At 37.2% G+C, this 27107-nt stretch overlaps 5 protein-coding genes across 9 annotated transcripts; 1 reads left to right on the top strand and 4 right to left on the bottom strand.

Moving 5' to 3' along the window:
• The first annotated feature begins 431 nt into the window (after window positions 1–431).
• Window positions 432–5323, top strand: LOC106309381 (protein CHROMATIN REMODELING 20-like). Its single transcript, XM_013746408.1, has 14 exons — window positions 432–497; window positions 899–1108; window positions 1204–1266; window positions 1358–1453; window positions 1559–1651; window positions 1780–1970; window positions 2059–2302; window positions 2745–2858; window positions 2967–3050; window positions 3538–3682; window positions 3982–4037; window positions 4106–4332; window positions 4406–4873; window positions 4960–5323. Exons 2-14 carry the CDS (start codon window positions 929–931, stop codon window positions 5321–5323), a joined length of 2325 nt encoding a protein of 774 aa, XP_013601862.1. The 5' UTR covers window positions 432–497; window positions 899–928.
• Window positions 5324–5997: 674 nt separating this feature from the next.
• LOC106312119 (pentatricopeptide repeat-containing protein At1g08610) lies at window positions 5998–8146 on the bottom strand. 2 transcript variants are annotated; one of them, XM_013749508.1, is made up of 2 exons: window positions 8051–8146; window positions 5998–7898 (listed from the first exon to the last, which is right to left on the bottom strand). In XM_013749508.1, the coding sequence occupies exons 1-2, from the start codon at window positions 8133–8135 to the stop codon at window positions 6226–6228; spliced, it is 1758 nt and encodes a 585-aa protein (XP_013604962.1). In that variant the 5' UTR covers window positions 8136–8146; the 3' UTR covers window positions 5998–6225. The 2 variants fall into 2 exon arrangements, with proteins under 2 accessions (XP_013604962.1, XP_013604964.1); XM_013749510.1 differs by having other exon boundaries at window positions 5998–7839; window positions 8051–8136.
• A 410-nt stretch (window positions 8147–8556) lies between these two features.
• LOC106312120 (probable low-specificity L-threonine aldolase 1) lies at window positions 8557–11794 on the bottom strand. Of its 4 annotated transcripts, none has more exons than XM_013749512.1 (10): window positions 11746–11794; window positions 11405–11476; window positions 10172–10630; window positions 9993–10104; window positions 9630–9680; window positions 9341–9545; window positions 9214–9272; window positions 9042–9142; window positions 8862–8928; window positions 8557–8774 (listed from the first exon to the last, which is right to left on the bottom strand). In XM_013749512.1, the coding sequence occupies exons 3-10, from the start codon at window positions 10612–10614 to the stop codon at window positions 8736–8738; spliced, it is 1077 nt and encodes a 358-aa protein (XP_013604966.1). In that variant the 5' UTR covers window positions 10615–10630; window positions 11405–11476; window positions 11746–11794; the 3' UTR covers window positions 8557–8735. The 4 variants fall into 4 exon arrangements, with proteins under 4 accessions (XP_013604966.1, XP_013604968.1, XP_013604965.1 ...); XM_013749514.1 differs by lacking the exon at window positions 11746–11794 and adding an exon at window positions 11604–11673 and having other exon boundaries at window positions 10172–10626; XM_013749511.1 differs by lacking the exon at window positions 11746–11794 and adding an exon at window positions 11604–11671.
• A 5231-nt stretch (window positions 11795–17025) lies between these two features.
• LOC106307688 lies at window positions 17026–20240 on the bottom strand. The gene is made up of 11 exons (XM_013744708.1): window positions 19961–20240; window positions 19792–19877; window positions 19060–19146; window positions 18896–18973; window positions 18725–18816; window positions 18434–18635; window positions 18234–18324; window positions 18071–18129; window positions 17842–17990; window positions 17668–17749; window positions 17026–17577 (listed from the first exon to the last, which is right to left on the bottom strand). The coding sequence occupies exons 1-11, from the start codon at window positions 20070–20072 to the stop codon at window positions 17176–17178; spliced, it is 1440 nt and encodes a 479-aa protein (XP_013600162.1). The 5' UTR covers window positions 20073–20240; the 3' UTR covers window positions 17026–17175.
• Window positions 20241–21919: 1679 nt separating this feature from the next.
• Window positions 21920–23518, bottom strand: LOC106311170 (clathrin interactor 1). The gene is made up of 3 exons (XM_013748395.1): window positions 23393–23518; window positions 23183–23305; window positions 21920–22490 (listed from the first exon to the last, which is right to left on the bottom strand). Exons 1-3 carry the CDS (start codon window positions 23509–23511, stop codon window positions 22028–22030), a joined length of 705 nt encoding a protein of 234 aa, XP_013603849.1. The 5' UTR covers window positions 23512–23518; the 3' UTR covers window positions 21920–22027.
• Between the last annotated feature and the right edge of the window lie 3589 nt (window positions 23519–27107).

Here is a 27107-nt window from a genome sequence, read left to right as displayed (position 1 = left end):
TTTTTAGTTAGATGTTTTTTTTTGGATAAAATAATCCAATTTGTTTTTGTTTAATCAAATTATAGTAAAATTAATTTCCTGGAAAAAGACCACTAGATGTGTAGTAAGCAGCTCAACTTTCCCATTTATACCATAAACAAGGTTGACTACATTCTCTGGTTCAATTTAGTATGGAAGGATACCCAATATGCTCTTATAGTATCTTTGACCTTTGCTGAATGGAAAAAAGGAAATAAATAAAAGAAAAAAGCTGTAATTTGACTTTTTTACCAAAACTAGTCACGTCTCTTCCTGTCCTAAAAATCAACTTTTAAACATCTGAAGCCAAAACAATCTCCACACATCTCAGCGCGGCCAACAGTTTTAAATCCCCAACCATCCGTTGCCAAAGGTTCTGTCTCCCACAACCCAAACCCTAACAAAACGCTCTCTTGCGCTCTCAGTGATCACTCTTTTCTCTCTGCACTGAGAGTTGCACCAGGATTCTCTCACTTTTGGTAAAGCCTCTCTTCTTCTCCTTAGCCTTAACCTTATCGCCCTCTCCTTTTTTTTTTTGTCATGGAGTGGTTCATAGATCTTAAGGAGTGTTTGATATCCTCTATGTGTGGTTGATGAGAAGTCATAAAATGATCAGACCTTATCCCAAAATTTAATCAATACCTTTCCATGCGGTTCGTCGTTGTAATTTTCAAACTTGGAGTGTTAGGAGAATGATATGAATTTATATTTCATCTTTTAGGGTTGCATGTTTGCTTTTTCAACTAGAATTCAATTATATCCTCTTTATAAATAAATGCCTGATACGGTTTATGCACACATGTACTTGTTAGCTTCTACGCGTGGACGACCAATTATTTAAACTTGTAACTGACTGTTTTGGCTATCAATGGTTTTTCAGTAGGAAGTGAAGGGAAAAGTACTCCTAGAGATGGATGCAAGAGAGGAAAACGAGGATCCAATGGAGATGCAAGATGACCAACAGATGGAAGAAAACAACAATCAAGATGAGGAGATGCAGGATGTTGATACAAGATCTGAAAGTTGTGTTTCTCTTTCTGATGATGAAGAACAATTGCTGATGGGACATGATGATGAGTTGGATCTTGAGGTTAGCAACATTGATATCTCTTGCTCATTTTTGTTGTCGTTGTAGTGGCAGCATGATCTAATATAATTCTCAATTATTAGTCTATTATCATGCAGAAACCTCTGAGCGAGGAAGAGATAGACGAGTTGATTTCAGAGCTTGTGGGAGTAGAGAGTAAGGTATATATTAATCTCTTCCTTTTGCATGAGATCTTGATATGCCAATTTTAGTCTCCAGCTCTTAAACTCACTCTCAATGATTGGTCTTCAGGCGGCAGAAGCTCAAAAAGCAATTGAAGAGGAGTCTCTTGCTAAAGTAGAGGGTGAAGTTAGGGAGAAACTAGCACGCACACTCCGTGGTGTTGAGGTTAATTAACTTATCTTTTTTTTATTTTTATTACCATCATAGGCTCATAGCTTCAAGTTCCTTTGTTCTCTTCTATGAAACATCTTTGAACGTGCATGTTTTTAGCTGGATAAATCTGTATCAGCTGAAATGATGACTTTTAAAGACGTATGGGAGGAAACTCTTGATAATCTTGAAATTAAAAGTGCAAACTTGTTGGTATGGTTCCTCTATTTTTTCACCAAATTTAACAATAAGGTTTATTTATCATTCAAAAAAAAAAACTTACAAATTGCTTTTTTTTAAAGAACTTACAAATTTATTTTCTCCCTTTTTCTTTCTCAAAGGAACAACTTGATGGTGCTGGAGTCGAACTTCCAAAGTTGTACAAAATGATTGAAAGTCAAGCCCCTAGTCGTTGCCACACAGAATTTTGGAAAAAAAGAACCCACTGGGTTGGGACTCAGGTAACAGAAGAAACAGTGGAATCATTGGCAAACGCAGAGACTTTTCTTCACACACACCGTCCTGTCCGAAAGTAGGTTTTGTTTTGTTTTGTTTTGTTTATCTTCAACTTTTAGTAATGCAACTGGATGGTATATATATCTAAACATATTCTGGTGTAGACGACATGGGAAACTTTTGGAGGAGGGAGCTAGTGGGTTTCTGGAGAAAAAGTTTGCTGATGATGGTGTTAAAGAATCTCTAGCTGGACCATCTGAACTTGACTGGTCATCTCTCAACAAAGTTTTTACGGAAAAAAAGGATGAGGCTGTCTCCTTTGGTAGTAAGAATTGGGCTTCTGTTTACTCGGCAAGCACTCCACAACAAGCTGCAGCCATGGGATTCGAGTTTCCAGGAGTCAATGAGGTTAAATTTTCATCTATATATGCTTTTATTTTTCTTGATAGTCCTGATGCTGATGATGATTTTGAGTATAATTCATCTGCTGAATTTTCTTCGCTCCAAGTAAAAAAAGCGTTAAGCATGACGTCTCAGACCTACTTGCCATAATAATTTTATGAAATTTTTATGGTCCATTGTTGTACCCTGGTCAGGATAGGAAACACAACTTACACTATAATGTAGGTTTTTAATTATTAAGATAAAAACAGTAAGCCAAGTAGATGTCAAATAATTATCAGGGAAAAGCATTAAGCCAAGTTCATTCATATGATGCAAGACATTATTTACAACCTTGGGAGGCAAGTTATCTTTGAAGATCTCATGTTGGAGATTTTAAAATATCGGACTTGATAATCCTATATCATAGCCATACTAGAATGATTTTCACAGTATTTTTTTTTTTCAGGTGGAGGAAATTGAAGAGATTGATGCAGTCTTGGAAGGTACCTTTTTTGCTGATGCAATGGAAAACGAAAGAGAGCTTGCCCTAGCTGAAGAACAAAAGAAAAACTATAAAAGGGTAATTATCTTCCGACTTTACTTCTTTGATATATGTGAATAAGCATTCTACTTTTGGAAGTATTACCTTTTCTGGCGGCTTCTTAATATGACATTAAATCACCAACAGGTCAGAGAGGATGATGATATAAATATTGATCGTCAACTTCGACTTCATTTGAATCGGAAGAGACGCAAGACAAGATCTAAACAGGTCTGTTTTGCATATCATTTTCTTCTTCTGGTAGTATAGTGTAGCCAGGGGCGGATGTACGTTGGTTACCAACGGGGTCACGTACCCCCCAGTTCATTTGTTATTTTCCGTAACTAATCTTGTGAGAATGGTTTCTAACTCATTCAAATCCTGTGCTAGTGCCCCCAACTAGTTCAAATTTTATGATGGTGCCCCCAGCTATAAACTCTCCTAGATCCGCCACTGAGTGTAGCATATGTTTTATTGAAAACTTCTTGGGGTTACAATTTAGGTAGTGTCACCCGTTATCTGTAGGGGATAATGAAAATATAAGTCTTAATTAATTAGTGAGCCTGGTTTTCGAGAATTAGTCTCATATTGTTTGTGTTTTGCGGTAACTTTTGTCTAGTTAATATTATGCTGACTTTCATGTAATTTAAGATATAAATTTACGGAGGAATATACCTTTTTAGGCTCACGTCGGAGTGTTCATATGATTTTATTTCAGGTTATCAGGCACGAGGCAGAGAATAGTGATGATGAGTCTGCGTGTTTGTATGAGAATAATACTGTCCCTAACCGAGCTAGCATTGTTGATATTCCAGATGACGCTTCAAGTGATGAACATATAGACTGCCACATGGTTGTGGGAGGTAACTCTCATTTAGAGTTTTTCAGGCATATTAAGAAATCATTTAAAAATCTATTTTACCTTCTATTAATATACCAAATATTTTTTCTCTTTAATTAATGTATTAATACAATGAAGATAAAACTATACTCTTATTTAAAATTCTGCAATGAAAATACAAAATGACGTTCTTTTTGAAACAAAAATAAAACACTTTTTATGACAGAGGGAGTATTAGATTTACATTTATAGCAAGTTCAAAACCTTTTGTATATAAATTAACAGTTTGTGTGTCATTGTTGTTGTTTTGGATACTGACAGAGAAACAAAGAACTATGAGTGGTTTGCAAGACGAAGTAGATGGCTACCTCCATGAGGTAACTGTTATAGTCTTCTCAGCTTCACTGTATTATTTGTCATGATTCTAATCAAGTCTTTTTGCCAGGACTGGTGGGTGGACTCACTTGACAAAACTAACTACAAGGACTCGGACTATAGTGGCAAAATGATCTTGCTGCTGGATATTTTAACCATGTGTGCTGATGTGGGTGATAAGGCCCTCGTGTTTAGCCAGAGTATCCCAACACTGGATCTCATAGAACTTTATCTTTCAAGGCTACCTCGTAATGGCAAACAAGGAAAGTTCTGGAAGAAGGGTAAAGACTGGTACAGGTTAGTATCTTGTTCTTTCATATTATAGCATCATGGCGTTGAACAGGACCTAACTTCTCTTGCATGGATGCAGAATTGATGGAAAAACCGTAAGCTCAGAACGCCAGAAGCTGGTTGATAGGTTCAATGAGCCTGAAAACAAAAGGGTGAAATGCACACTAATCTCAACCAGAGCTGAATCCCTTGGGATTAATCTTTATGCTGCTAACCGTGTGATCATAGTCGATGGTTCATGGAATCCAACTTATGATCTTCAAGCTATATATGGAGCTTGGAGGTATGGTCAGAAGAAGCCAGTATTTGCCTACAGGTTGATGGCACGTGGGACTATTGAAGAGAAGATATATAAACCGCAAGTGACTAAGGAGGGGCGTGCTGCAAGAGTTGTGGATAGACAACAAGTGCATAGGAACATCTCCAAAGAAGAGATGTTGCATCTTTTTGAATTTGACGAAGCTGAAGATAGCCAAAACACTTCACAGAAGGTTGGTTGCTGCTCAGACAAGATGATGGAGAACTTACTACAGAGACACAACCCCAAGTAAGTTTGCAAGACAAATCTGTCTTTGGTTTTCAACGCTACTTGTCCTTATGACTCTCACACTCTGTCCTTTATTTTACTATGAGTTGGATCTCTAGTTTACATGAGCATGAGACATTGCTAAAAGAAAATGAAGAGGAGAAACTGACAAAGGAAGAAAAAGACAAGGCCTGGGAAGTTTACAGGAGAGCGTTTGAGTGGGAAGGAGTTCAGCGTGTAGCTCCAGAGCTCCAAAAACCTTTGCCTTCACCACAAACAGTGCCCCCACGGCTCCCAAAGAGGTTCAACAGAAGTCGTTTTGTGATCCCCAACTGCACTAGAACGGCGCATCAGCGTACATTCATAGCCCAAGGAAGAAAAGTTGATAGCAGCACGGTTTGTGGTGAGTGTGGGCTCGTCTTAACGTGGGAAGATGTTACTACACCTGCGCCCAAAATAGATTACTTTTGAAACATTGCAAAAGAGCTTGAGTTTGCTTTTTGCTTATTTTAAGTTTGGAACTGAAACCAAGATAGAGTTTACTTGAACTCATGCTGAAACTTGTGTCTTATAAACCTAAAGTGATTTGAGAAGTTTTAAGAGTAACTAGCCTTGGGCATTCGGTTCTTGGTTCGATTTTGGTTTGATTATTTCGGTTTTCGATTAGGTTTGGGTAAAAAATTGGAATATGGCTAAAATATCTGAGGTAATTTTGGATCTCAATCGGCCCGGTTAGATTCTGAATTTTTGGTTTATTCGGGTTAAAGATTTAGAATATTTGAGTTTTCGGATAAATATCAGAATTTTCAAGTTTTGATTTTTTTTTTAATAGTTCGGATAATTTTAAATATTTCGATTAAAAAGTTTTTTGGTAATTCATTTTCGATATTTCAATTTATAAATAATATTTTAAAATTATTTGATTTTTTTAAATTAAATATAATTAATATTTATAAGTTTACAAACTATATTATAGTTAATACCCATTTGATATCGGTTTGGATAATCGGTAGGATCCGACTCCAAACCAAATCCCATTTTTGGGTTCCATCCTGGATAAATGCGCACAAGCCTAAGAGTAACCATCATTGCAAGGTTGTGCTTATCCCATTTTGAGTTTGCAAATCACTGTTCGAGATTTCGAATATACAACTTACATAACCATATAACTGACATAAAACTTGAAATCTGAGGCTGAAGATAATACAGTTAAGAGAAATAAACGCAAAAGAGTGACCAGAAACATAACAAGACACTGGAACATACTAAACTAGTGGAGACAAGACATAAGCTAATCTCTAATTCAAACCAGTTCAGACTTAACAAAACTTGTTTCCTGTACAACCAACAAAAGAACCTTGAACACATTTTCCCTACACTTCTCTCAAGAGTTTCCACTGCCTAAGCTTCTTCCGCAACTCACCAGCCTCACTCCCCATTCCCATCTCCTCCACACCTTTAACAATCGCTGTATATATCCTCTCATCCGGCTTACACCCACTCGTCAGCATGATCTCAACAACCTGCACCGCCATCTCCATCTCTCCCTTCTTGCACAGCCCCTGAACCACCAACCTATAAGTACTCCCTCTAATCCCATTCCCTCTATTACTCGTCTCCTTCAAAACCTGACTCGCTTCCTCAACCAAGTTCGCCCTGCAGAACCCGTAAATCAAAGACCGGCGCGTTATATCATCAGGACACACTCCAGCCTCCACCATCTGATTGTACAGCGCCAACGCTTTCTCCATCATACCCTTCCTAGCCAACCCATCGATCACGGAGTTGTAACTGATCAGCCCAGGAGAACAACACCTAGTCTTCCTCAGCAAACCAAGCAACACCATCGCCTCGTTGACCATTCCCTCTTTAGACATTGCTCCAAGAACCGTGTTGTAAGTGACGATGTCAGGCGAACATCCCTGCTCCAGCATCTGGTAGAAGAAATCGATCGCGCGGCTCAACATCCCCGCCTTGCACAAACCGTTGATCAAAATGTTGTAAGTGATAACCGTAGGAGAGTACGAAGTGTCGTACATTATGCTCAAGATCTCATCAACTTCGTCCCAGTACCCGTGCGAACAGAGCGAATGCAAGAGCGTGTTGTAAGTCACGGTGTTGAGTTCAGCTCCGTGAGACAAAATGTGTTTAATCACCAATGCAACATCCTCCAACGTCCCTCTCCTGCAGTTAAAGTTCACAAGAGAGTTATACGTTACAATATCAGGATAACAACCTTCAACCGCCATGTCCTCCAACACCTTTATAGCTCTACCGCTCCCGCAGTATCTACACACAAGCTCCACCAGCACAGTGAAGGTGATCATGTAAGGAGGACAACCGTTAAGTAACTGACGTTTCCAAAACTCAACCGCGTCCTCTGCGTTCCCGTTATCACACATGAACCGGATCAGTGTATTGTAAGTGATCACGTCCGGAGATGTCCCGCTCAGGCTCATGTCTTCTAAGAGGGACAAAGCGGATCTCAGATCGCCTTTCTTGCAGAGGTTACCGATGACCATGTTGTATGTGATGGTGTCCGGAACTCCACCGGACATCACCATGATTTTAAGTATACACATTGCTTTATCGGTTTGGTCGATTCTTGCTAGGCCGCGGACTAGGTTGGTGCAGGAAGGGAAGTGAGGGAGTTGGTTGTGACGAGCCATGACCTCGACGAGTTTGCAGGCGTCTGTTAGCTTCCCGTAGGTGCAGAGGCTGTGGAGGATGTCGTTGTTTGCGTCTTGCTTGTTCTCTGTGATTGGTCCATCTGATGAGAAAACCATCCTCGGTGGTTTCGCTTTGTTGTTGGTGGCTCTATAGTGATCATCATCTACAGGTTCAATGCAGAGACTGCTACTGTGCAAGGTAGTGTATCTCAGAACAGTTTCTTTCTGCACGGAACGGAAACGAGACGGGTTTGGAATGGGCAAGAAGTGGGCCTCGAGTAGGAGGTTTGATGACGTCATCTCTCGAAAATTTAGAACCTTTTTTTTTGACAAAAAGCAGAGAACACTTTCTGTTAGAATCTCATAACCAAACAAACCTGTGGAATCCAAAAAAAAACACACACACACAACAATTGGTATAAAATTCATTAAAACTAGAGAGATAGGTTTGAGCAGGTAGCACTAGAGAGACTTGTTCTTAGATAACGAATCTGGAGAAGTGAAGAGAGAAGAGTGTAAAGTAACTCACCGTTTGGTCTTTTCTTCTTCTTCGATTTTAGGAACAATGACTGTGCCTGTGCGTGTGTTTTTTTGTGTTTCTGGGGGTTTGACATGATAAGTAGGGTTTATCTTTAATTTACAGAGTACACCCTCTATCTCTCTACAATGTTTATTTAGTTCCCCACTATTTATTCAACATTCAACATCCACTACCATTTATTCCTTTATTTATAGAGTACACCCTCCAACTCTCTATAATTTTCATTTACTTCCCACTATTTATGAAATATGCGACATTCGCTACTATTTATCCTCTTTCTGATTCGGCACCACACCACTAAAAAATTATTCTATTTCTCAAGTTATCTTCAAATGAGGTAACCACATTTTTTTGTTTTTTTATTCCAGCTGTTTGGGTTACTTGATAGGAATAGGATAAAACTGACAGTAAAACTTTCCATTTTTTCATAAACAACAAATGGGGTAGGGTAACTCTGTTTCTTCTTCCGATCTCTCGAAACAACAAAAAGAAAGGAGAAAAAAAGAAGGAGGTTTTTAAGGTTTCTTGAGACCATTAGTTTTGGTTACTAATCAAAATGGAAGAAATGAGTGACAAATTCAATTCTATCAATCCTTGAAATTTTAAGTAAAAGGTGCATGGAACAAACAACATTTATAATTTAAAAAAAAAAAACATTTTCGGTTTGGACAGATCAGTTCCGGCTTGGTTCCTGAATCATTTGCACTGCTTGCTGCCAAAATAAAAATACCAATTCTCGTAAACATAAGTTTTACTGTTAGAAAGTGTTCAGTTCAGAGAAATATGATAATATTCTTACTTGTAAGCAAGACAATGTGTAATGCACATCACTTGTTGTTATCTGGTGGTGTATAACCATTCTGATCCTACAAACCACATTCCATGTAAACGTATTATATTTCTAGATTATATAAATTTTCAATAACTATTTTCTCTACATGTAAACGCAACAATCAAACTCTGTTCGTGTGAGACATACCGGGACGAGTTTTCCGGGATGACATGAATGCCATGTTCAGTTAAACTCTTGCGCAGTTTCTCAGCGGTAAGTTTTGATCCATCCTCCATATCCATGAATAACTGAATTTGAGACAATAATTAAACAACATAGCAGTCTTGATAACAAGTACAAGAGTTGTGACAATAAACACCATGTTGGTCTCCACGGCTGTAACGTTCACTCTAATCCCTTTCATTTGATTCAACCCTTCTGCAAAGGTATACATTACTAAGTTTTCTTTCTTGGCGGTCAATTAGTAGAGACTAGATAGTACGTACCAGCTAACAACTTTGTCTTCTTGTGGTCAAATTGTAACTTTGGGAGATTCTCTTGAAGTGCGACCAAAGCGGCTGCACACAGGACGCCTATTTGTCTCATTCCTCCACCTAATGTTTTTCTTAACGTTTTTGCCTTTTCTATGAAACTCTGTGACCCAACGACTACAGATCCTATCGGAGCTCCAAGACCTTTAGAGAGACACACCTGAAGCAAGAGTGTACATGTGTAAATGAGTCTCAGTTATCTTTTTAGCTAAACATTTCAGAGGTTAAAGAGAGAAAATGGTACCGAAACAGAGTCAGCAGCCTGTACAAGCCTATGGACTGGAACTCCAAGTGCCTACAAAAAAAAGATTCCATAACATTTTAGTCTAGTGGTTTGTATTAATGGTGTTATATGTCACAATTCTAGTTCAAACTTATTATAATGTATATTGTTAACATGGCCGGTTCTCGGCATAAACAATTGAAACATTGATCTACGCTCTCCAAAAATTTTAAAACAACTTACATAAATATAGATTCCCAAATTTATTTTTAAAAAAAGCCTTTTTCTTATTAAAACGTTACTAAACTATCTATAGCTTCCAAAATCTCAATACCGACCATTACTGTAACAAAACAGATGAGATAAATGAGATGAGTGCATTACAATGGAAGCATTAAAAATGCGAGCTCCATCGATATGAAGCTTTAAACCATGTCTCTTCGCCATCTCTCCAACTCTATCTGTATATTCCACGCTCAAACATCTCCCACCGGAGCTGCATCAAACCCTCATAAGAGACAAGCTAAGCTTTATCAAGTATAAATAACATGAGCAAAACTTACTTGGCGTGTGTGTTCTCCAAGCAAATCAACCTTGTTGATGGATAAAACGTGCTTCCTTTAGGGTCTCTAATAGCTGCTTCTATAGCCCCCAAGTCCATTGTCCCGTCTTCTTCATTCTTGATTGTCTTGGGATGCACGCCTCCTATCGTTGATATCCCTCCATTCTCGTAAACATGGATGTGACAGTTGTCGCCAAGAATCACCTCGCTGCCTCTCACGTCGCAGTGGACCATAACGCATATGAGATTCCCCATTGTACCAGATGGCACGAAGAGAGCCGCTTCTTTCCCCATCATCTTGGCTATCTCCTCTTCAAGACGTCGAGCCGTTGGGTCGTAGCCGAGGACGTCATCGTCTACTTCTGCGCTTCCCATTGCTTCACGCATCGCATCAGTTGGTCTAGTCACGGTGTCTGACCGTATATCCACAGTTCGCATCACCATCTTTATCTCAATCTACCTATACCACATTGTTTTATTTCTTACTAAACACTAAGAAACACCAACTTTAACGAGTAATGAGGCAAAAGAAAGTGATATAAACGAAAGAATTATTATAAATAAATTAATTAAAAGCCCCAACGTGTTGGATAAGGTAAGGATGGCTATGCATCAAACACTTCTAATTGTTTATAACTAATTTTAAGAATGTGTTTCAACACTTTGACGTCAGGTCTGAGGGAAGAACCTTCACATTTGCACTACCAGTAATTTAACATTTTGAACTGGTCTTTGGGGACAGCACAATGACTCTCCTATTAAATTGCAAATTTTCGTCCGTACGAATCTCACAAAATTAAGTATTGTATAAATTGGGATGATAAGAATATTAGATGTCTCCTTCATCCTTAACATCATTAAAAGAAAGCTTATGTTCAGATTATTCTCCTCAACGTGTAGTATAATATTCATAACATTCATAAGGAATGTAAGAAATGAAAGACCATTAGAAGTGAGAATAATAATTTTGTTAAGATATGAAAATGATGACCATGCATCCAGATAATATATGCATATTATATAAAACTCCCTAAAGCAAGCCAAAGTATTAAAATATGTATGCTTCAGTTAGCAATTAAAAACAGAGGTTTTGAAGAAATAAAATGATATTAAAATTTTAAATAGCCAATACAAACAAAAGGTCTTGGCTACCTAGGATGGGTAACTAATTAAAAATTGTTAAAGAAAGACGGAAAACATAAATAAATTTAAACAAAACCAGAGAGGATAGTACCTGTGTAAATGAAGAAAAGATGAACTTGTTTCTGATTCCAACTTGAAGTTATTTAAATAACCTCGTTGTCACCTAACATCAAATTAACACAATAATTAAAACATTAATTAACGAAACAAAACATCGTGAATCTAAGGTAAGTTTCAGATTTGAATGTTCTCTTTGTAATGGCAGAGAAAGAAGAGACAAGGATACAAACACATAATAATGATAGATCGGAAGAGGTAGTTCGAGTAGGTTTGATGTGAAGAAAGAGAGAGATGCATGAAGCTGGTCAGTGTGGTAAATAAACTAGGTTATAAGAGTGCCGCGTGGATAATTGACGTTGATATGATACCTACCTGACAACTAAAAGTAGGCCAAAGTTACAAGCACCATTGACACCGAAACTTTAGAAAGAAAGACGACAAAAATGAAGAAACAAATTTAAATATATACCAGACGACGAATCCTTTGTTTGGTTTTACTAAGAAAATGCAAAAAAAAAAAAACATTAAAGAAAGTTAACGTTCACGAGAAAAGGATGAAGTTGTGTTCTATATTGGAAGCATGCGTACATACGTGTCCAATGCAAAACTGATTCACGAGATAGTTGTCGTATTACTACTACCATCGGATGTATCGATGAACCAAAGTTATAGTATTCTCATTTTCAGTTTATCTAAGACCGTCTCTTTTATATATTGTTGAATCTAACTATGGCTATAATGTTGTAATGACTTATGTTTAAGCTTATATATTCTTTTTTTTTTCCGGATCGCCAATTCCAAAATGTCAAATAGTGGATAGATTATTTTCATCATACACATATGTTTGCATGTAAAAGACAAAACATGAATTTGTGATGACAATGCACATCATAGCATGTATGTCTAAATTGATTATAGCCTTTTCAGAAAATAAATATCAAATACACACACAGACAATTACTACTGAAGCAATCACCGGGTAAGAGCATTAGGCCAACAGCAATGGTGATACTAAAGACACAAATTCTTAAAAATAGTAGTTATGATTATTTTATTATTTTTCGGATTGTTTTTAAAAAACAAAAAAAAACTAACCAATCGCGGACCGCGTCAATGGAGTCCGCAAATAGTTAAGAGGCTCAGCAAATCGAATCCTTAACTAGGGAGTTTAAAAGCTTTTGTTGGCACAAAAACATAAATGAAGTGGGACCCACATAATTTTATAATAATTTTTTTCTTAAGGATTTGTGCTAAAGATCATTGTTGGAGATGGTCTTATTAACCCGGGGTTCTTAGGATAAAGTTTTTATCGGAATTTAAAAAACTGTTTCTTAACTTTTAATTAAAAAAGCTAAAAACTGGTATTTAAATAAGGAATTTAATAACCGGTTCTTAGTTTTTTAATTAAAATTAAAAAACAATTTCTTAATTTTCGATAAGAACTTCATTCTATGAACACCCAATTAATCATGGTCTAAAGTACACGGTCTACTACAAATCTTGGTACCGTTAATTTTTGAAAAGGATGAAAAAGATTTAAAAAAAAAAAACGGGAGAGAACAAGAAAAAAAGAAAAGCGAACATACGTTTTTACTTATAAATCATGGCGTCTTTCTCTATTGATAGAGATGTGACTTGTGAGAGATTGATTGAGTCTGCTCCAACGTGTCATTTCTACTTATAAATCATGGCGTCTCCGTCTCTATCGGTCATTCCAGCTTTAATTCGTTTTTCTTTTTTTTTTTCTATCTAAAACAAACTATAATTTCATTTCTGTGGGATTTATTCACCACGTTTCTTTCTTCTTTTTTTTTTCAATGATCGTTGAGTTACAATAGTTTTGAAAGCATACGTAATATATACAAGCCAGTGTTTCAAAAAAAAAAGAGTAATATATACAAGCCCTATATACAATTGATTTTATAGTGGCCATACAGAGCTTAAGAAAGAAAGAAAAACTGAGTGGAAACTGAACTTAGATGACGATCGAAATCATTTTAGCCGCCTGACACTTTCTTTCTAGTCGAACCAATCAGACCTCGCATCAGTGTGTAACACATCTGTCAAAACAATAACTTTTTCAGGGACAAGCTATCGTTTTTATATAATAAGTCTTTGCATATTCATTTTAAATTCTGAACCGTTTGTGTTTGATCTAGGTTGATACTTGGTGCTGTCCGAGTGATATGGACACTCGAAACTGAAAGAATTGTGAGAGAAAAAAAAAATAGATAGTAAATTATAATGTTTAGAAGCTAAAAACATAACATGGAGTTATGGACAGTCGATACTGACTGAATCACACTTCACACATAGCTTTCTAGAATTTTAGTTCCACTAGCTAATACTCTAAAACGCTAATCCCAATATATAAAAGATAATGGGCTAGAGTTCTGAGAATGTCCATATGAACATGGAAAATCAACCAATTAAAATGTGCAAGCTCATCTCTTATTTACATGGAAACTTTTAAATTTCTCAACGATGTTTTAAATATTCTCCATCGTTTTATCTTTCTGCTCTTAACTATTTCACAAACTTTTCCATTCCATATATGGTTCCTATACGTTTCTAATTCTTCTGTCTCAGTTTTTCATCTTCCTAACCTTTTTATCCATCAAATTAGTTCTTTTCCAAGCATCATTTTTTCTCTTTTTTAGAAAAACTTCTTCTGGTACTGATTCTCGTAAAATGTTTAATTCCATAAACAAAGCATCAATATTCATGTTTGAATGCATATTATTTTACAAAACTTTGTCAGATTCAGACATAATGCTTTCAAAGTGTCATAACTAAAAATTTCCACAAATAAATTTTTTAACAAAAAAAATCATAAATTTTATTTCTGTAAATATTAATAAGAAAATAAAATTAAAATATGCCCTTTTAAATCGGATGCCATAGTTGACATCTGCCTGAAATTAAAAGCAGGATTTGGCAGCGTAACTGCAATGGCATCGACGTTCATCTTTACCATTGATCTTATGGTTCTCACATCTACTACATTGATCAAAAAGCGGGGTCAGTGTCTTGAAATCCATGAGGCAACTTGTTCTTCCAACATCTTCGCATCTTCCAGGAAAATAGGCCGTACGGTGACATCTGTTAGCTTTTGCTTCTACAGTTTATATCAGCAAAGAAAGGATTTTTTTTATATAATAAATAATGAAGTTTAGTTTTTCTTTTGATAATGCAGCAAACTGAAAATTAGGTTGATATTTATATATTCCTCAAATTGTTAGTCATAAAACGAATATTGATATATACCTTCTGGATCGCTCGTTTATCAAAACGAGTAACAAAATAACATAAGAAAAAATGAATAAAATATGAGATTTCATGGCTCAAATCTGATAAAAGATAGCATAAACAATGATTTGTCTCCTTGTTAAAAAAGTATTTCTAACGCTCATAATATATATATACACAACAGATAAAGTAAAAATAGTTTATTTTATTAAACTTGTGAAAAATAGAAAAATAGAGCAAGGTCAACTAAATTAACACGATCAGCCATTTTTTTTATATCTTATATTAATTTTAGAAATTACAAAATTATAACTGGCTACGTCAATATGAAGATGAAGAAATTTAATGTATCAAACAAAAATTTCTGCGAATATAGTTTTTAATGTTTTCACGTATATTGAAAAAATATTATTACTATAAATATATTATTTTAATATTATTTAAATTAAGACTAATGATAATTCAATAAATTCAACGATTTAAAATAAATAAATAAATATTAAAAAAATATTTTTATCCAAATATTTTTTAAGACATCCATGATCCATCTAACTGAAATAAATTGGTTAGGGAGGATAGTATTTTACTCACTATAAATAAATAAGTAACTAAAACACTGTGTATTTATTTCTGGTCTTTTATTAGAATGATGATTATTGTTAATAGTTAATACTCTTTAGAGTAGAACGTCTCTCCTAGAGAGAGAAATCTCTCTCCCCTGTTCCCCGATCAAAATCTTTCACAGGGGAGAAGATTATGTTTTTGTGTTTTGTTCGATCTTAGGATCGATTGTAAATTTCGCTTTGGCGATAGTCTTGTTCGCATAGGCGAGTTGTATCTTTTTTTGTTGTTGTGTTTCCTTTCGATTCAAACAGTTCTGAGCTTCATGATTTCTATTTTTTTCTGGTTTGAATCGAATAATAAAACTTTAGTCTAGATCTTCTCTTTCGCAAAAATTTCTGATCCCATTTGTTTGTGTTGGGTTTCTCTTTCTTTTCATAGATATGCGCTTAATCCTCTTTAAAAAGAGTGAATCTATACTTTCATGTGAAGCCGATTGGCTTTTAGTAAAGTTTCTTTGCGGAGGGGAAGCGGTGGTGTTGGATTTGATATCGGCCGGTTTTGACAGAGGTTTAGCAGAGTCGGTGTCTTGTGATGACGGTCCGACAAAAGATCTCTTGATGACGGTCTGAATTATCCTTGTATTATAATTGGCGAAAGAGGGAGTTTCCAGAACACAATCGAAGGTTGGAGCGATAGTTGGAGATCAAAGGTCTTGGCGTTATCAGCGAGGGTTCCATGGATTACGAGGGTTGAGAAGCAATGGACGGAGAATTGATCAGAATAGTCCAGCGGTGAAGAACTACGGTGGCCGTCTCTGCCGCCTTGCATGATTGACACGTTTGGAACACGTGTCTTGAGTTTTTTCATCTGCTGAAACGTGGATGGACAGCAACCATAATCTGTTCTTCATCTTGGGCTTTAAGTATTGGGTTTCTCTTTATGCTTAATGTAAAATGGATCCTGAATGTAATGTTCAAGCCTTGTAAAATTTCTCCTTGGGGTAGATTAATGAAACTTTGTTGACAAAAAAAAAAAAAAGAGTAATTGTTGGATATGGGTCCGGATTCCCGTCCAGGCTCAAAAGTCGACTCGATCCAACGACGGACGAAGACATGAAAAGAAAGAACGCCCAGAAAAGGCCAGCTGAAAAAATAGACCATCATCTCACCTGCTCGTCAGAACGACCTGAGAGTCAGGCGAAACAGAACACCAAGCCCTATTACGGCGCCGAACGTAACTGCCAACAACCCCGCCAATCACTGTGCTGATGCAGAAACGTAATGATGGAGGAAGGTGGAACGAAAGAGAAATATTTATTGACGACGAGTTCTTAGTCTTTTCTTTTGTATCTCCTTTTCGGCAAACCCTCAAACACTTCAATAAACAAAATTTTTGACCTCTAAACTCTCATTCATTGTTTGGTTACGTTCTTAAACTAGATTACCTGTTTTAGGATTCAACAGTAATTAGCAAAAGGTAACCACAGCATTGAAGTTCAAAATACCCCTAAGATAAAGTTTTCATGGATTGGGTCACTGAAAAAAAAAAGATTCCCTAGGAGTGCAGAAGAACGAGAGAGGCTCAGTGACCATATATCCACTTCGGAGAATATCGGCGATAGCATTCACTTGAGCGATCTATTAACCAATGGTTTTGCCTTCTGATGAAACAAGAAGGTTAATAGCGTAAGTAGATGGAGAGGAGGAACATAGGCAGTGTGAGGCTGAGGATTTACATGCAATGCGAGGTATCAACGTCAGTACTGTTGATGTAGTTCTTGTTAACATTTTCGAAAGACTGGATTATACAGGTTATTGCTTATCTAATGAAACTATTTAATTTAGAAACAATACTCACTTTCTTTGTGAAATCTTGCTTCAACAAAAAAACAAGACTAGTAATGATATGTTACGTGCAGAACTTTGCTTCAACAAAAAAACATTACATTCTACTTTTATCAGCCAACGATGGTATTGAAAAAACCAACATTTACGTCTCTGATTCTAGCGGACGATGCCTCACGCAAACAAGATCGTCAAGTTTATTCCCATCCATCTTGTACTGTGACACGCCTTGCATTTGTATATAGTGATCCCTTGCTTCTTTTCTCAAGCTCTTAAACGGCATCACTTCCCATTTCTTGTAATCGGACTTCTTCCTAACCTCACTCATGTCTGGAGATCCTGACACGGGTCCTTTTCTAGGGTCTGCGTCGCCCCACACCTTGCAGTTACCGAACTGTCCTAACCCATCCTTCTTCAAACTAGTTGTCTGTTGGCTCCTTTGTAGGCGTAAGGCGGAGGCGTGAGCTCGGGTTATCATTTCACGACTTGGCACGCTCGACCAGTCTTCCTTTCTCTCGGACCTCATGGGAGAATGGATCCGTATTACCTGCCAAGCAATGGTTTCTTCAGAAAGACCACAAAGGCTTAACGTTTAGAGAGAATAATAGAGATAAAGGTTTTGGAAAGTTATATGTACACCAAGACACTCTAGAAGTTGGTAGTATGCTCTTCCTTGAAGTGGGTTGTGCCCTTTCCTTGGCGTGGAGAAGTAACGCGTCCTACATTGATAATAAAGACACAAAAGTGAGGTATTCTCATAAAAGAGGTTTGGAAATGAGGGAGACAGCAAAGAGAGGTTTAGAACACTTGCCACTCTGTGTATCCAGGATCGACGGTGAAACCATATATGTCGACAATATCGCACATGGACAGTGCAAGTTCAATGGACTTCATCCCTGTTCCTTTGGCACCTCTTCGTAGGACAATTCCTTGGAAAAGATAAACAGGGTTTGGTATAGTCTGTTACAAGATAAATACCAAACCGCATAAGAAAGTGGAAACTGTTGGAAGAAAAAGATGAGAGAAAACAGTGACCATGCCTTTATCATTTCGTTGAAGTCTCGGTGGGTCACACTTTTGATTATAAGCACCTCATTGTCTGCAGTCAATGACGGGTTACAGAAGGTTACATCACAAGGGCAGAGCTGCAATGAGTGCTTGAAGAAAGATGAATCATTATTTCTTTAGATTATGAGTACTGACCAGACCCATTGAGAATCTTAACCATGTTACGAGCCGCACCACGAACAACTAGTCGGAAATCTCTTTTCACTCCTACGTACTTAGCATACTTCTGCAATAAAATAACGTGAATATAAGCAATGCCAGCAACAAAATATCACCAATTCAAGACCACGTAGTAACGTCAACCGGTAAACTCAGCGAAATGTTAGACATATCACCTCATTGACAGGAGCTTCATTATCTCGGAATACAGCATCATGACTGTCGATCTCTTCTCCGAACTCTGTTTTCAACAAATCTCCGGAATTTCCGACGACTGCGCATTTATGAAACTGTCTTGGGTGGAAAGGAGGCTTTGCTGGAAGGATCACATTAAGATGCTCCTCACACAATGTACGATTATAACACTTATCAGCTCCCCTGAAACCCGGAATATCAAAAAAAAACTCAACAAGAAAGAACAAATGACACAAAGCATACAATCAGACAGGGCGTTCGGGAGATCATACAGCTGTGCAATTCTCATAGCTGCATAGTCCAACCATCCATTAGGGCGTACATCAAGGTATTCTCTTGTCAACACTGTAGTCATATTGCGGTACTGCATTACTCAGACACATTAGAATCCTGAGAAGTCCCCAAACAAGAAAACATAGTCAGAGAAAGAAAGAAGTACGAACCTGCTCCCATAGGAGAACTGCCTCACAAACATTATACTTGAACTCCAACGGTTCAAAAATCTTAAACTGTGCATTGTACTGTCATTGAAAGAAGAATGAATATAAGTGAGAAACTTGCATCAATTGAAATCTCAAAAAAGAAACCAGACAAGTGTAAACATTACCCAAGTGCTGTTAGTGCCTTGAGGGAACTTGAGGATCAAATTGCAGTGATCGATAATATGAGCAGAGAGTCCAAGCCCTCTGTCCCCCTGCATAAACACTCTAAACAATTATTCCAACTCCCAACACACACGAGCTTCCAAACTAAACTATTTCACCAGAATCCCATAAACTAGGTTCCTCCAACACAAATCAAAGTTGGAAAGAGTAAGAACAAAAAATGGTAAAAAAATTAGTCGTCATAGCTCGTAAAATAGCATTCCTTATTGACTTAAAAAAAAAAATGATTCTTATCGTATAAATATGTTAGCACATTAGCTTATTTGACATCAAGAGAAAGCAAATAGGAGTTAGCTTCCACAATGCTTCACTTCTCCAGACTTGAAATGCTCATTAAAATTTAGCTCGATAAGTAAACATTAATCTTCACTTACAAAACATGATTCTATCATAAATTAGCTTAATTCAATATCATCCAGAGAAAGCAGATCAGTATAGTTATTAGCTAGCTTCCACAACCTTTCTCACTTCACCAGATTTCAAAATGCTCAGATCCGAAAGTTCATTCATACATTACCAATACATCAAAATCAAACTTCGTTATAGCAAACGCCGTCTCTTACGCATGGGATCGATCTAAATCCAAATTACGAATCTATAACGAAACTAAGTGCTTAGCAATCAAAGAGGTAGAGAGAGAGAGAGAGAGAGAGAGAGAGAGAGAGGAGACAAACCACGCACTGTTGAACGCTGGACTGAAACTCCGATAAGATCTGAATATCTTCCGGGCGGAGAATGTTTACTTTGCGATTCGCATTATCTGCGAGATGAAGAGAATCAGTAATAGTTAGGAGATGATGAAGCGTACGGAATCGAAAGTAAGGAAAGTGAAAAGATGATGACCTGAGAAGAAGGAAGACTGGATGGTGAAGAGGAGAACGGAGAAAACTGCGACGGCGCATAGAAGTTGGAGAACCGTTAGCTTGCTGCGGCCGCCTTGGTGATGAGATCTCATTGTCCTTCAACCACATCAAAGAGAGCCGAAACGAAGCGTCAAGAAGCAACTGGGAATTGCCGCCGGAATCGCGCTTGATACGACGCCGTCGCGAGATCTGATCTGAGGAGGACTAATAGATCACGTGAGCTTCCAGTTAGAATCACGTGAGCTCCTCGTATGATCCATCATAGAATAACCGGAGTAGGCCTGGGCATTTTAACCTGGACCCGAAGATCCGAACCGGAACCGACCAAAAAATACCCGACCCGGAACCGGACTGAAAATGTACAAGTACCTTTTGGATCTAAATTTTTTTTACCCGAAAGAACCCGAACCGAAAACCGACCCGATAAGAACCGATTTGTACCCGACTTAAAAACATGTATATCTAAAACTATGATGTTTTTGTGTTCTATTTTATATATATTATTTTATGATTTAGTTGAAATATCTTTTGTGAACAACATTTGTTATTATTTTTTAACATTTTTTAAATAATATAAAGCTTTAAAATGTAAAATTTAGAGTTTTAAAATGTTTTATTTTAATTATTAATAGTTTCATTTAAGCTGTTTTGTAAAATTTTAGATATATATGACAAATATTCAACTAAAGTTGATGGAATTGGGTATATCATGTCCTTTTCAGATCCTAAATATCCGAATCCGACCCGGACCCGATATGGACCCGAAAAATTACGGGTATTTTATGGGTATTTTAATCATAGACCCGAACCGACCCGGACCCGAGAAGAATCGACCCGAACCCGAACCGAAAATTTCTAAGTACCTATTGGGTCTAAATATTTAGGATCCGAAAAGACCCGGACCCGAAAAGAACCGGCCCGAACCCGACCCGGAGACCCGAACGCCCAGGCCTAAACCGGAGTCGGTTCAGTTAAATTAATATGAGTGTCTTATCTTATACTATAAAGTTAGCTTTTATCTTTCCTCCTTGCGCCACGTCAACACGGAGGGAAGAGCTTTTGCCGACACATGGCAGACTCCTATAATCATTGCTTCATTCTGTTTGGATCAGGCTTCGTCTAAAAACAAGACTTTTTTGTTTAAGATCTTAACCAGTTGGTTCTCGATGTCTTACGAAACAAACGTCTTTCTCTTACATTGTATGAGTGAGGTCATATCATGTTCAAAATTTAATTAATTTTTGTTCATTTTGTTTACCACCTATATATTTTACAATAACAAAAATAAAACAATTTGGATACTGAAATTTGAAATTTGAAATTCGTAAGACAATAACAATGAATTTTTTTTAAAAAATAATAATATATCTATTTATATTATTTATATATATTAAATAAACATACAAAATATAATCAAAATTAAAATTTAAACAAAAAAACCGGGCGTAGCCCGAGCCGGCCCTAGTTTAATCATATAAAAATAATTCAATTGTGTGTACATTTTGGATTTGAGGGTGTAAATAATTAAACAAGGAGGTGTCATTCAAAAATATGAAATAAAACAAAATATTTTGGTACGAGTCTTTGCAGTGAAGACTATTTAATTTCATGAACAAACTATACAATCAAAATCCAAAGTCCAACTATGATAAAATCACACATTGAAAAAACTTGTTTCTATATGACTACGTAAGGCATATCAATGAAACACTTGTTTATATTTTGTAAATCATTTTTATATAGTAGCATAGTATTTCAACTAATTGTTTTTTTTACAGATGAGGGTGTCATTCAAAATTAAATATAAAAATATTTCGATCTTAGTATTTGCAGTGAAGATTATTTCATCGACAACTATGTAATCAGAATCCAAAGTCCAAACTAAGTTGATAAAATCACGCTCATTGAAAAACTTGTTTCTATATGACTACATAAGGCATATCAATGAAAACTTGTATCTGCATGCTTATATCACATTATCAACAAACGTTTATATGCTTCTTATTAGGGATTTTACTATTATACAAACAAGAACAATACATCTTAGCTAGGTCGAAGAAGAAACCAAGAGTTTAGCAGTATTGTGTTCTTTCTCCACGAAAGGATGATCATCAACGTTACAATCATTTTCACAAGTTTGGTGGTCACTCAAGAACGAGCCGTCTCTTCCTTTGTTTGTTTCAGACAGAGTTTCAGAATGTATAACGAAACTCGAGCTTCCGAATCCTGTGATCCGACCAAAGCTTTGCTTTCGTTTTCTTTCTCTCTCGTCCTTGAAAAACGTCTCATCTTCAAGCAACTTTAGTACCTCTTCGGCTATGTTTCGAACTTTTAGACCACATTCGAACCCTTTTTCATCGATCCACTCAATCGTTATGACATCTTCAATAATTTCTTTCTCGTGTTGAAACTCCTTGAATACACTTAGTGGTCCGTTGATTAACAAGTGGTTCAACATTGTCAAAGTGTTGTACATCCCACGCCATTCTCTTCTATCAAACATTAACATTCTGGAAAAAATACCAATTCACTAACTGGTAACCATATTTTTAATGAATTAATACATAGTTTTCTTGAAAAACATGTTATATTTTGGTGAATTACAATGGATCTAAATGGTCATCATCAGTATAATTAATGGAACAAAATTGTGTAGAATAAAAAAATAAATTCATATAATTTATATGGTTAATGTTACTGGTTCGGAGAAAAACTATGTTATAAATACGACCATATTAGAAATAACAATATATAAAACTATGTTAAAACGCCAACATCATAAATTTGTTCTACTTGGTGGAATATTTATTGAGAAAAAGACAAAAATAACATTAAATCAAGTTTATGTTCCTAAATTAGTACTCAAGGTCAAAAGTCACGAAAATAGCACTTAATGTTTTATCAAAAGTCACAAACTTAGGGTTTAGAGTTAAATGGTGGGGTTTAGGATTTAGGGTTTAGGGTTTAGAGTTTAGGGTTTAGGGTTTAGAGTTGAGAAATGAGAAATGAGGTTTGGGGGATAAGATTTCAAATTTTGAAAAATAAAAAAATTAAAATTTTCAAATGATAAACTTAGAAAGATGCTATTTTGGTCATTTTGGTTTTTGAATGCTATTTTTGTGATATAAACTTAGAAATGTGCTATTTTGGAGATTTGCCCATATTTATTTTGTATAAGTGATAGTGAAGCAAGAATAATAACCTTTGACGTAGAATCTTTACGATTCTTTGGAACTGATCAACTTCAAAAGAAGCTTTTGTTATGACCGCCATGGAGCGAGCGTCTATTAACGAGAGCGCACTGCCCGTAACTTCTTCTGTTAATCTTCAAAATTGAACAAATCCAGAGCGCATGGTTAAATCACAATCGATTGATAAGACATATGTACATATCGATCATATAAATTCTTACAACTCTTCTTCAGTAACATCAGTTACGGCGAGACGAGCAGTCTTGATCTTCTCTTTGATGAAGATAGAAGCTTGCTTCTTCAATTCATGGAACACTGGATTTTGCATAAGCTTAGACATCTTTTTCTTTCCGATCTATCAACAACCCAGATCAATGAATATATATATATATAAACTTGTTATGGCTTCATTAGAATTGATGTACGTAAGAAGAAACAACAACTCCACTATAACTAGAACAAAACCCTCACCTACTCCTTGCACGTCAAAGAGGTATTGATAAATGATAATAATAAAAATGGAGAGAGCGAGAAAGTGAGACTGATTTAGTAAAATTATATATTTTGATTATACAGTAAATTCTTTTCTTTCTAAAAAACATGTAAAAAGATGTGTGAGAGAAATACCAGTCCTTTGTTCAAAGAGTTGTATCAATCAATTAAAATGGTGCTTTGTTCAAACTTAAAAATAACATGTGAAAGGGTGTACCTATCATTAAGTTTACAAAAAAAGTGTATCATTCAAAAATTAAAATTGGTGTAAGAGGATGCATTAAAGAAAGAGACATCATTTGCTCAAACAATTGTATCAATGAATTAATAGGATGCATTGTTCGAAACTAAAAGAAACGTGTGAAAAGAAATATTGTTCAATTTTTTTAAAAGGCTTATAAAATGGTGCGTAAAAAAAACACATTATTTACTCAAATAGTTGTATCAATTGATTAAAAAGGTGCATAGCAGGACAAGCATCAATATCCCCAACTACAGCAAGTTTCGCAATGTGATTTAATACAAAAAAAAAGAGTTGTATGACTCTATTATGATTTGAGTGAAGAAACGAAAAAGTGACTTGTTCGATAATTTGATTGATGCTTTCCTTTGTCTTTTTGCCTAACATGTATATAGGAATTCAGCAGCACAAGTGATCTAGTACATGATTGCAACCACATGAGATTCAACCACACTTATATACAAAGTGATCTAGTAGCACCCAAAAATACCTAGATGGATCATAATCTTTTACTTTGATGTAATTCTACCCAATGAGACAAACCTTTTCTACAACTCAGAAAAGACTGCCTCTTAAACCACCTAAATTATTTTTGCGTAAACGCTCCCAAGCACTAAAATCGAGACAACCCTCAGATCTGTATCTTCCGGCGCCGGTGACGCCTTTTCTCGCCGGCGTCGGGACTGTCCATCATTTCTCTTCCTCTGCTTCACTTTCAAGTTCTTCTTTTTTACTGTTATGATGTCCACTCTTGCATCCTCTGTTCATCGTTTGGCGCCGCCACCCTCTGTTCAGATCTTCGTGGTCTCAGGGCCTTGGCTCGAGCCAACCGGAACAGTACCTTTTTCTGGGGGTTCCCGGAAAGCCCGGTCAAGTAGCACCGCGGCTCATTCCTATACCATCTCTTTCCACTCGTGTACTCTGCTCTTCAGCAGTCGCAGCCTTTGCTCATCCGCACCCGTAAACAGACTCGAGCCTGACGAAATGCTCCGACAATCTCATTCCTATTCACAGCAACACCTCCTCCTTACCTCTGCTCCCGAGATGGCGTCCAGTGTCAGTGGGGTTCCACATTTGATCCGACGAGCCGTTCAAAAAGCACGAGGTACAATGAGGTTGTGCTTTCCTCTTCACGCCCTCATCATCATTACTCCGTCAGACGTCTATCTTGACTGTTACTCCGGCGAGAGCTTCTGTACTATCAAAGGCTACATCTCTTCTCCGATCTGCCTTGCTGCGCAAACCGTTCACTCCGATGAGACCAGCTTCAGCCCCGCCGTTCATCTCCTCCACACGTAGCCTCGGCGGCGGACAATTTGGCGACCCAAACCCTAGCAACATAACTATCTGGGCCTGGCCCATTAAGGGTTATAAAAAGGTCAGCCCATTTCTTAGAAGTCTGTCGGTTTCAAAGCCCACATTTGTGTGGGGGAGTTTGGTCATTTGGTCCAACTTGCTAATATTTTTCGGTGGGTTCACTGAAAATATTACCGAAACTGTTGATATGCATACAACGCCTTATCTCTCTTATAAGAAGAGTTTTCGAAGTTTCTATTTACCGGTGGGTTCATCGGGACAATCTACACCACTTTCATCACTATCATACTTCTCTCAGGAGATGCGAGCCGTATTACCCCATGCCTCAGTTATGAGAAATGTTTTCCCCCCAAACACTAAATGGAGGTGTGTATCTTTATCTATAGCCGTTTGTTCATCTTGTGTAGCGGTCCATTCGGGGCCTGAAGATGCAACGGATGTCGTTTCGACGATATTCCGAGGTGCGGATTGGATCTTAACGTCACGATACAAAGTGACTAAATTTCAAGCCTCTAGCACTGCTGTGGGTCTTGCTCTGACGCATTCGAGCCATGCTTCGAGTTCGCTGTCATTCTATCTTAGAGGTTCCTCTACTTTTAGCTTGTATGCTTTATATTATTTGTTGTTAGAGTTTGGTTAAACTCCTTCCTTATTTGTAGTTGGAATGTTTGAGTATTAATGAAAGTTGTGTTTCAAAAAAAAAAAACCACCTAAATTCAACCATAGAAAGTGAATAAACACTAACACCCAAGAGTAACTAGTTCTAGTAAGGAAAAAACATTTTAATATGAGCAATAGTCGCCAAATAATGAGAGTTCAGCTTTCGGACCAAAGCTTCTTCACCGAACGGTGCAATCCCAACTCGACCAAGTGCCATCAAGCTCTAATGCCTCATTGCGACAGAACTATTCCGTACTAAAAAAAGAGAGCCTTGACCAACCAGCAACAGCAACACAACCGGTTCAGCAGACATGGCGTCCAAAAGCGTGGGTCTGTACCGCCGACGAGACAAAAGAGCCACCACGTACCTACTACAAAGCTCTTCCCACCGGTTGACAACTCCGACGATTTTAAGCCTTCGCGACATGCCTTCCCCGAAAACCGAGGAAAGGGCCATTTTCCACCACTACCTTCGCGTCGTTAGGGAGGGGATATCCACGTCGGAGTGGAGGGATCGCCGGAGGGGAAAATAAGATCTGGCGTCACACTTCAGCTCTAAAAGCCAACCTCCATCACCACCGCTGCTCTGCAGTCAGTCTCGTAGTTCCTCCAAGCCCTCGGAAAGAGTCACCTTTGGCCCTTAAGCTTTCCGGTGAATCACCAAAGATTCAGAACAACACACATATCGACAGGGAGAGAAACGGTGGAGAGAGAAGCAAATGAAAAACAAGCTGAAAGGAAAGGATGGCACCTCTGGGCCGGTGAGCATAGATTCTTCACCGGTGGGTTTTCTTCTTGCATGGAGTGTTTGAGAGAGAGAGAGAGGAAAAAAGTGATGCGGGGAAACTTTTTTTCTGTACTAGCGGGAGCGTATTTTGTTAAAGAATATGATTAGAAAATGCTAAGATTCGAAGACAATAACATCTTTTAATTGGAATCAGAATAGGAGTAGATATATGTTATACCATGCACAGGAAATCCATTTGCTTAGACATTTTCTTATTTGCTTCATCTTCTCATGCTTCATCTTTAAAAAGAAAAAAAACTATTCTTGTCGTGCATTAAGAGCATCTTTATCCCACGTCTTTAGTGGGGTTCTTATTTTATTTATGAATTAAAATAAAAGAAAATTAGCTTATATGTGAAGACACGTCTCTTATTTAGAGACTACAAGAGACGTATGTTATTAACATGTGTCCCCTTTTGAGACTTTGCTCTCCTTCTTC

The sequence above is a fragment of the Brassica oleracea genome, chromosome C8 (genome assembly GCF_000695525.1).
Source record: "Brassica oleracea var. oleracea cultivar TO1000 chromosome C8, BOL, whole genome shotgun sequence".
Lineage (NCBI taxonomy): Eukaryota > Viridiplantae > Streptophyta > Magnoliopsida > Brassicales > Brassicaceae > Brassica > Brassica oleracea.
Note: the sequence above shows the minus strand (reverse complement) of the source record. Positions and strands in the feature narration are given on the sequence as shown.

Coding starts and splice junctions, on each gene's coding strand:
- LOC106309381 (XM_013746408.1), top strand. CDS start 929: ATGGATGCAAGAGAGGAAAACGAGGATCCAATGGAGATGCAAGATGAC. Junction 3,683..3,981: donor CTGCCACATGGTTGTGGGAG/GTAACTCTCATT, acceptor GGATACTGACAG/AGAAACAAAGAACTATGAGT. Junction 4,038..4,105: donor TAGATGGCTACCTCCATGAG/GTAACTGTTATA, acceptor TCTTTTTGCCAG/GACTGGTGGGTGGACTCACT.
- LOC106311170 (XM_013748395.1), bottom strand. CDS start 23,511: ATGTCTAAGCTTATGCAAAATCCAGTGTTCCATGAATTGAAGAAGCAA. Junction 23,306..23,392: donor GATGTTACTGAAGAAGAGTT/GTAAGAATTTAT, acceptor TCAATTTTGAAG/ATTAACAGAAGAAGTTACGG. Junction 22,491..23,182: donor GTAAAGATTCTACGTCAAAG/GTTATTATTCTT, acceptor TATTTTTTCCAG/AATGTTAATGTTTGATAGAA.
- LOC106312119 (XM_013749508.1), bottom strand. CDS start 8,135: ATGTCAAACCCCCAGAAACACAAAAAAACACACGCACAGGCACAGTCA. Junction 7,899..8,050: donor GAAGAAGAAAAGACCAAACG/GTGAGTTACTTT, acceptor TGGATTCCACAG/GTTTGTTTGGTTATGAGATT.
- LOC106312120 (XM_013749512.1), bottom strand. CDS start 10,614: ATGGTGATGCGAACTGTGGATATACGGTCAGACACCGTGACTAGACCA. Junction 9,681..9,992: donor GCATTTTTAATGCTTCCATT/GTAATGCACTCA, acceptor TTTTTTTTGTAG/GCACTTGGAGTTCCAGTCCA. Junction 9,143..9,213: donor CAGCCGTGGAGACCAACATG/GTGTTTATTGTC, acceptor TCTCAAATTCAG/TTATTCATGGATATGGAGGA.
- LOC106307688 (XM_013744708.1), bottom strand. CDS start 20,072: ATGAGATCTCATCACCAAGGCGGCCGCAGCAAGCTAACGGTTCTCCAA. Junction 18,636..18,724: donor GCTATGAGAATTGCACAGCT/GTATGATCTCCC, acceptor TCCGGGTTTCAG/GGGAGCTGATAAGTGTTATA. Junction 17,578..17,667: donor AACTTCTAGAGTGTCTTGGT/GTACATATAACT, acceptor ATTGCTTGGCAG/GTAATACGGATCCATTCTCC.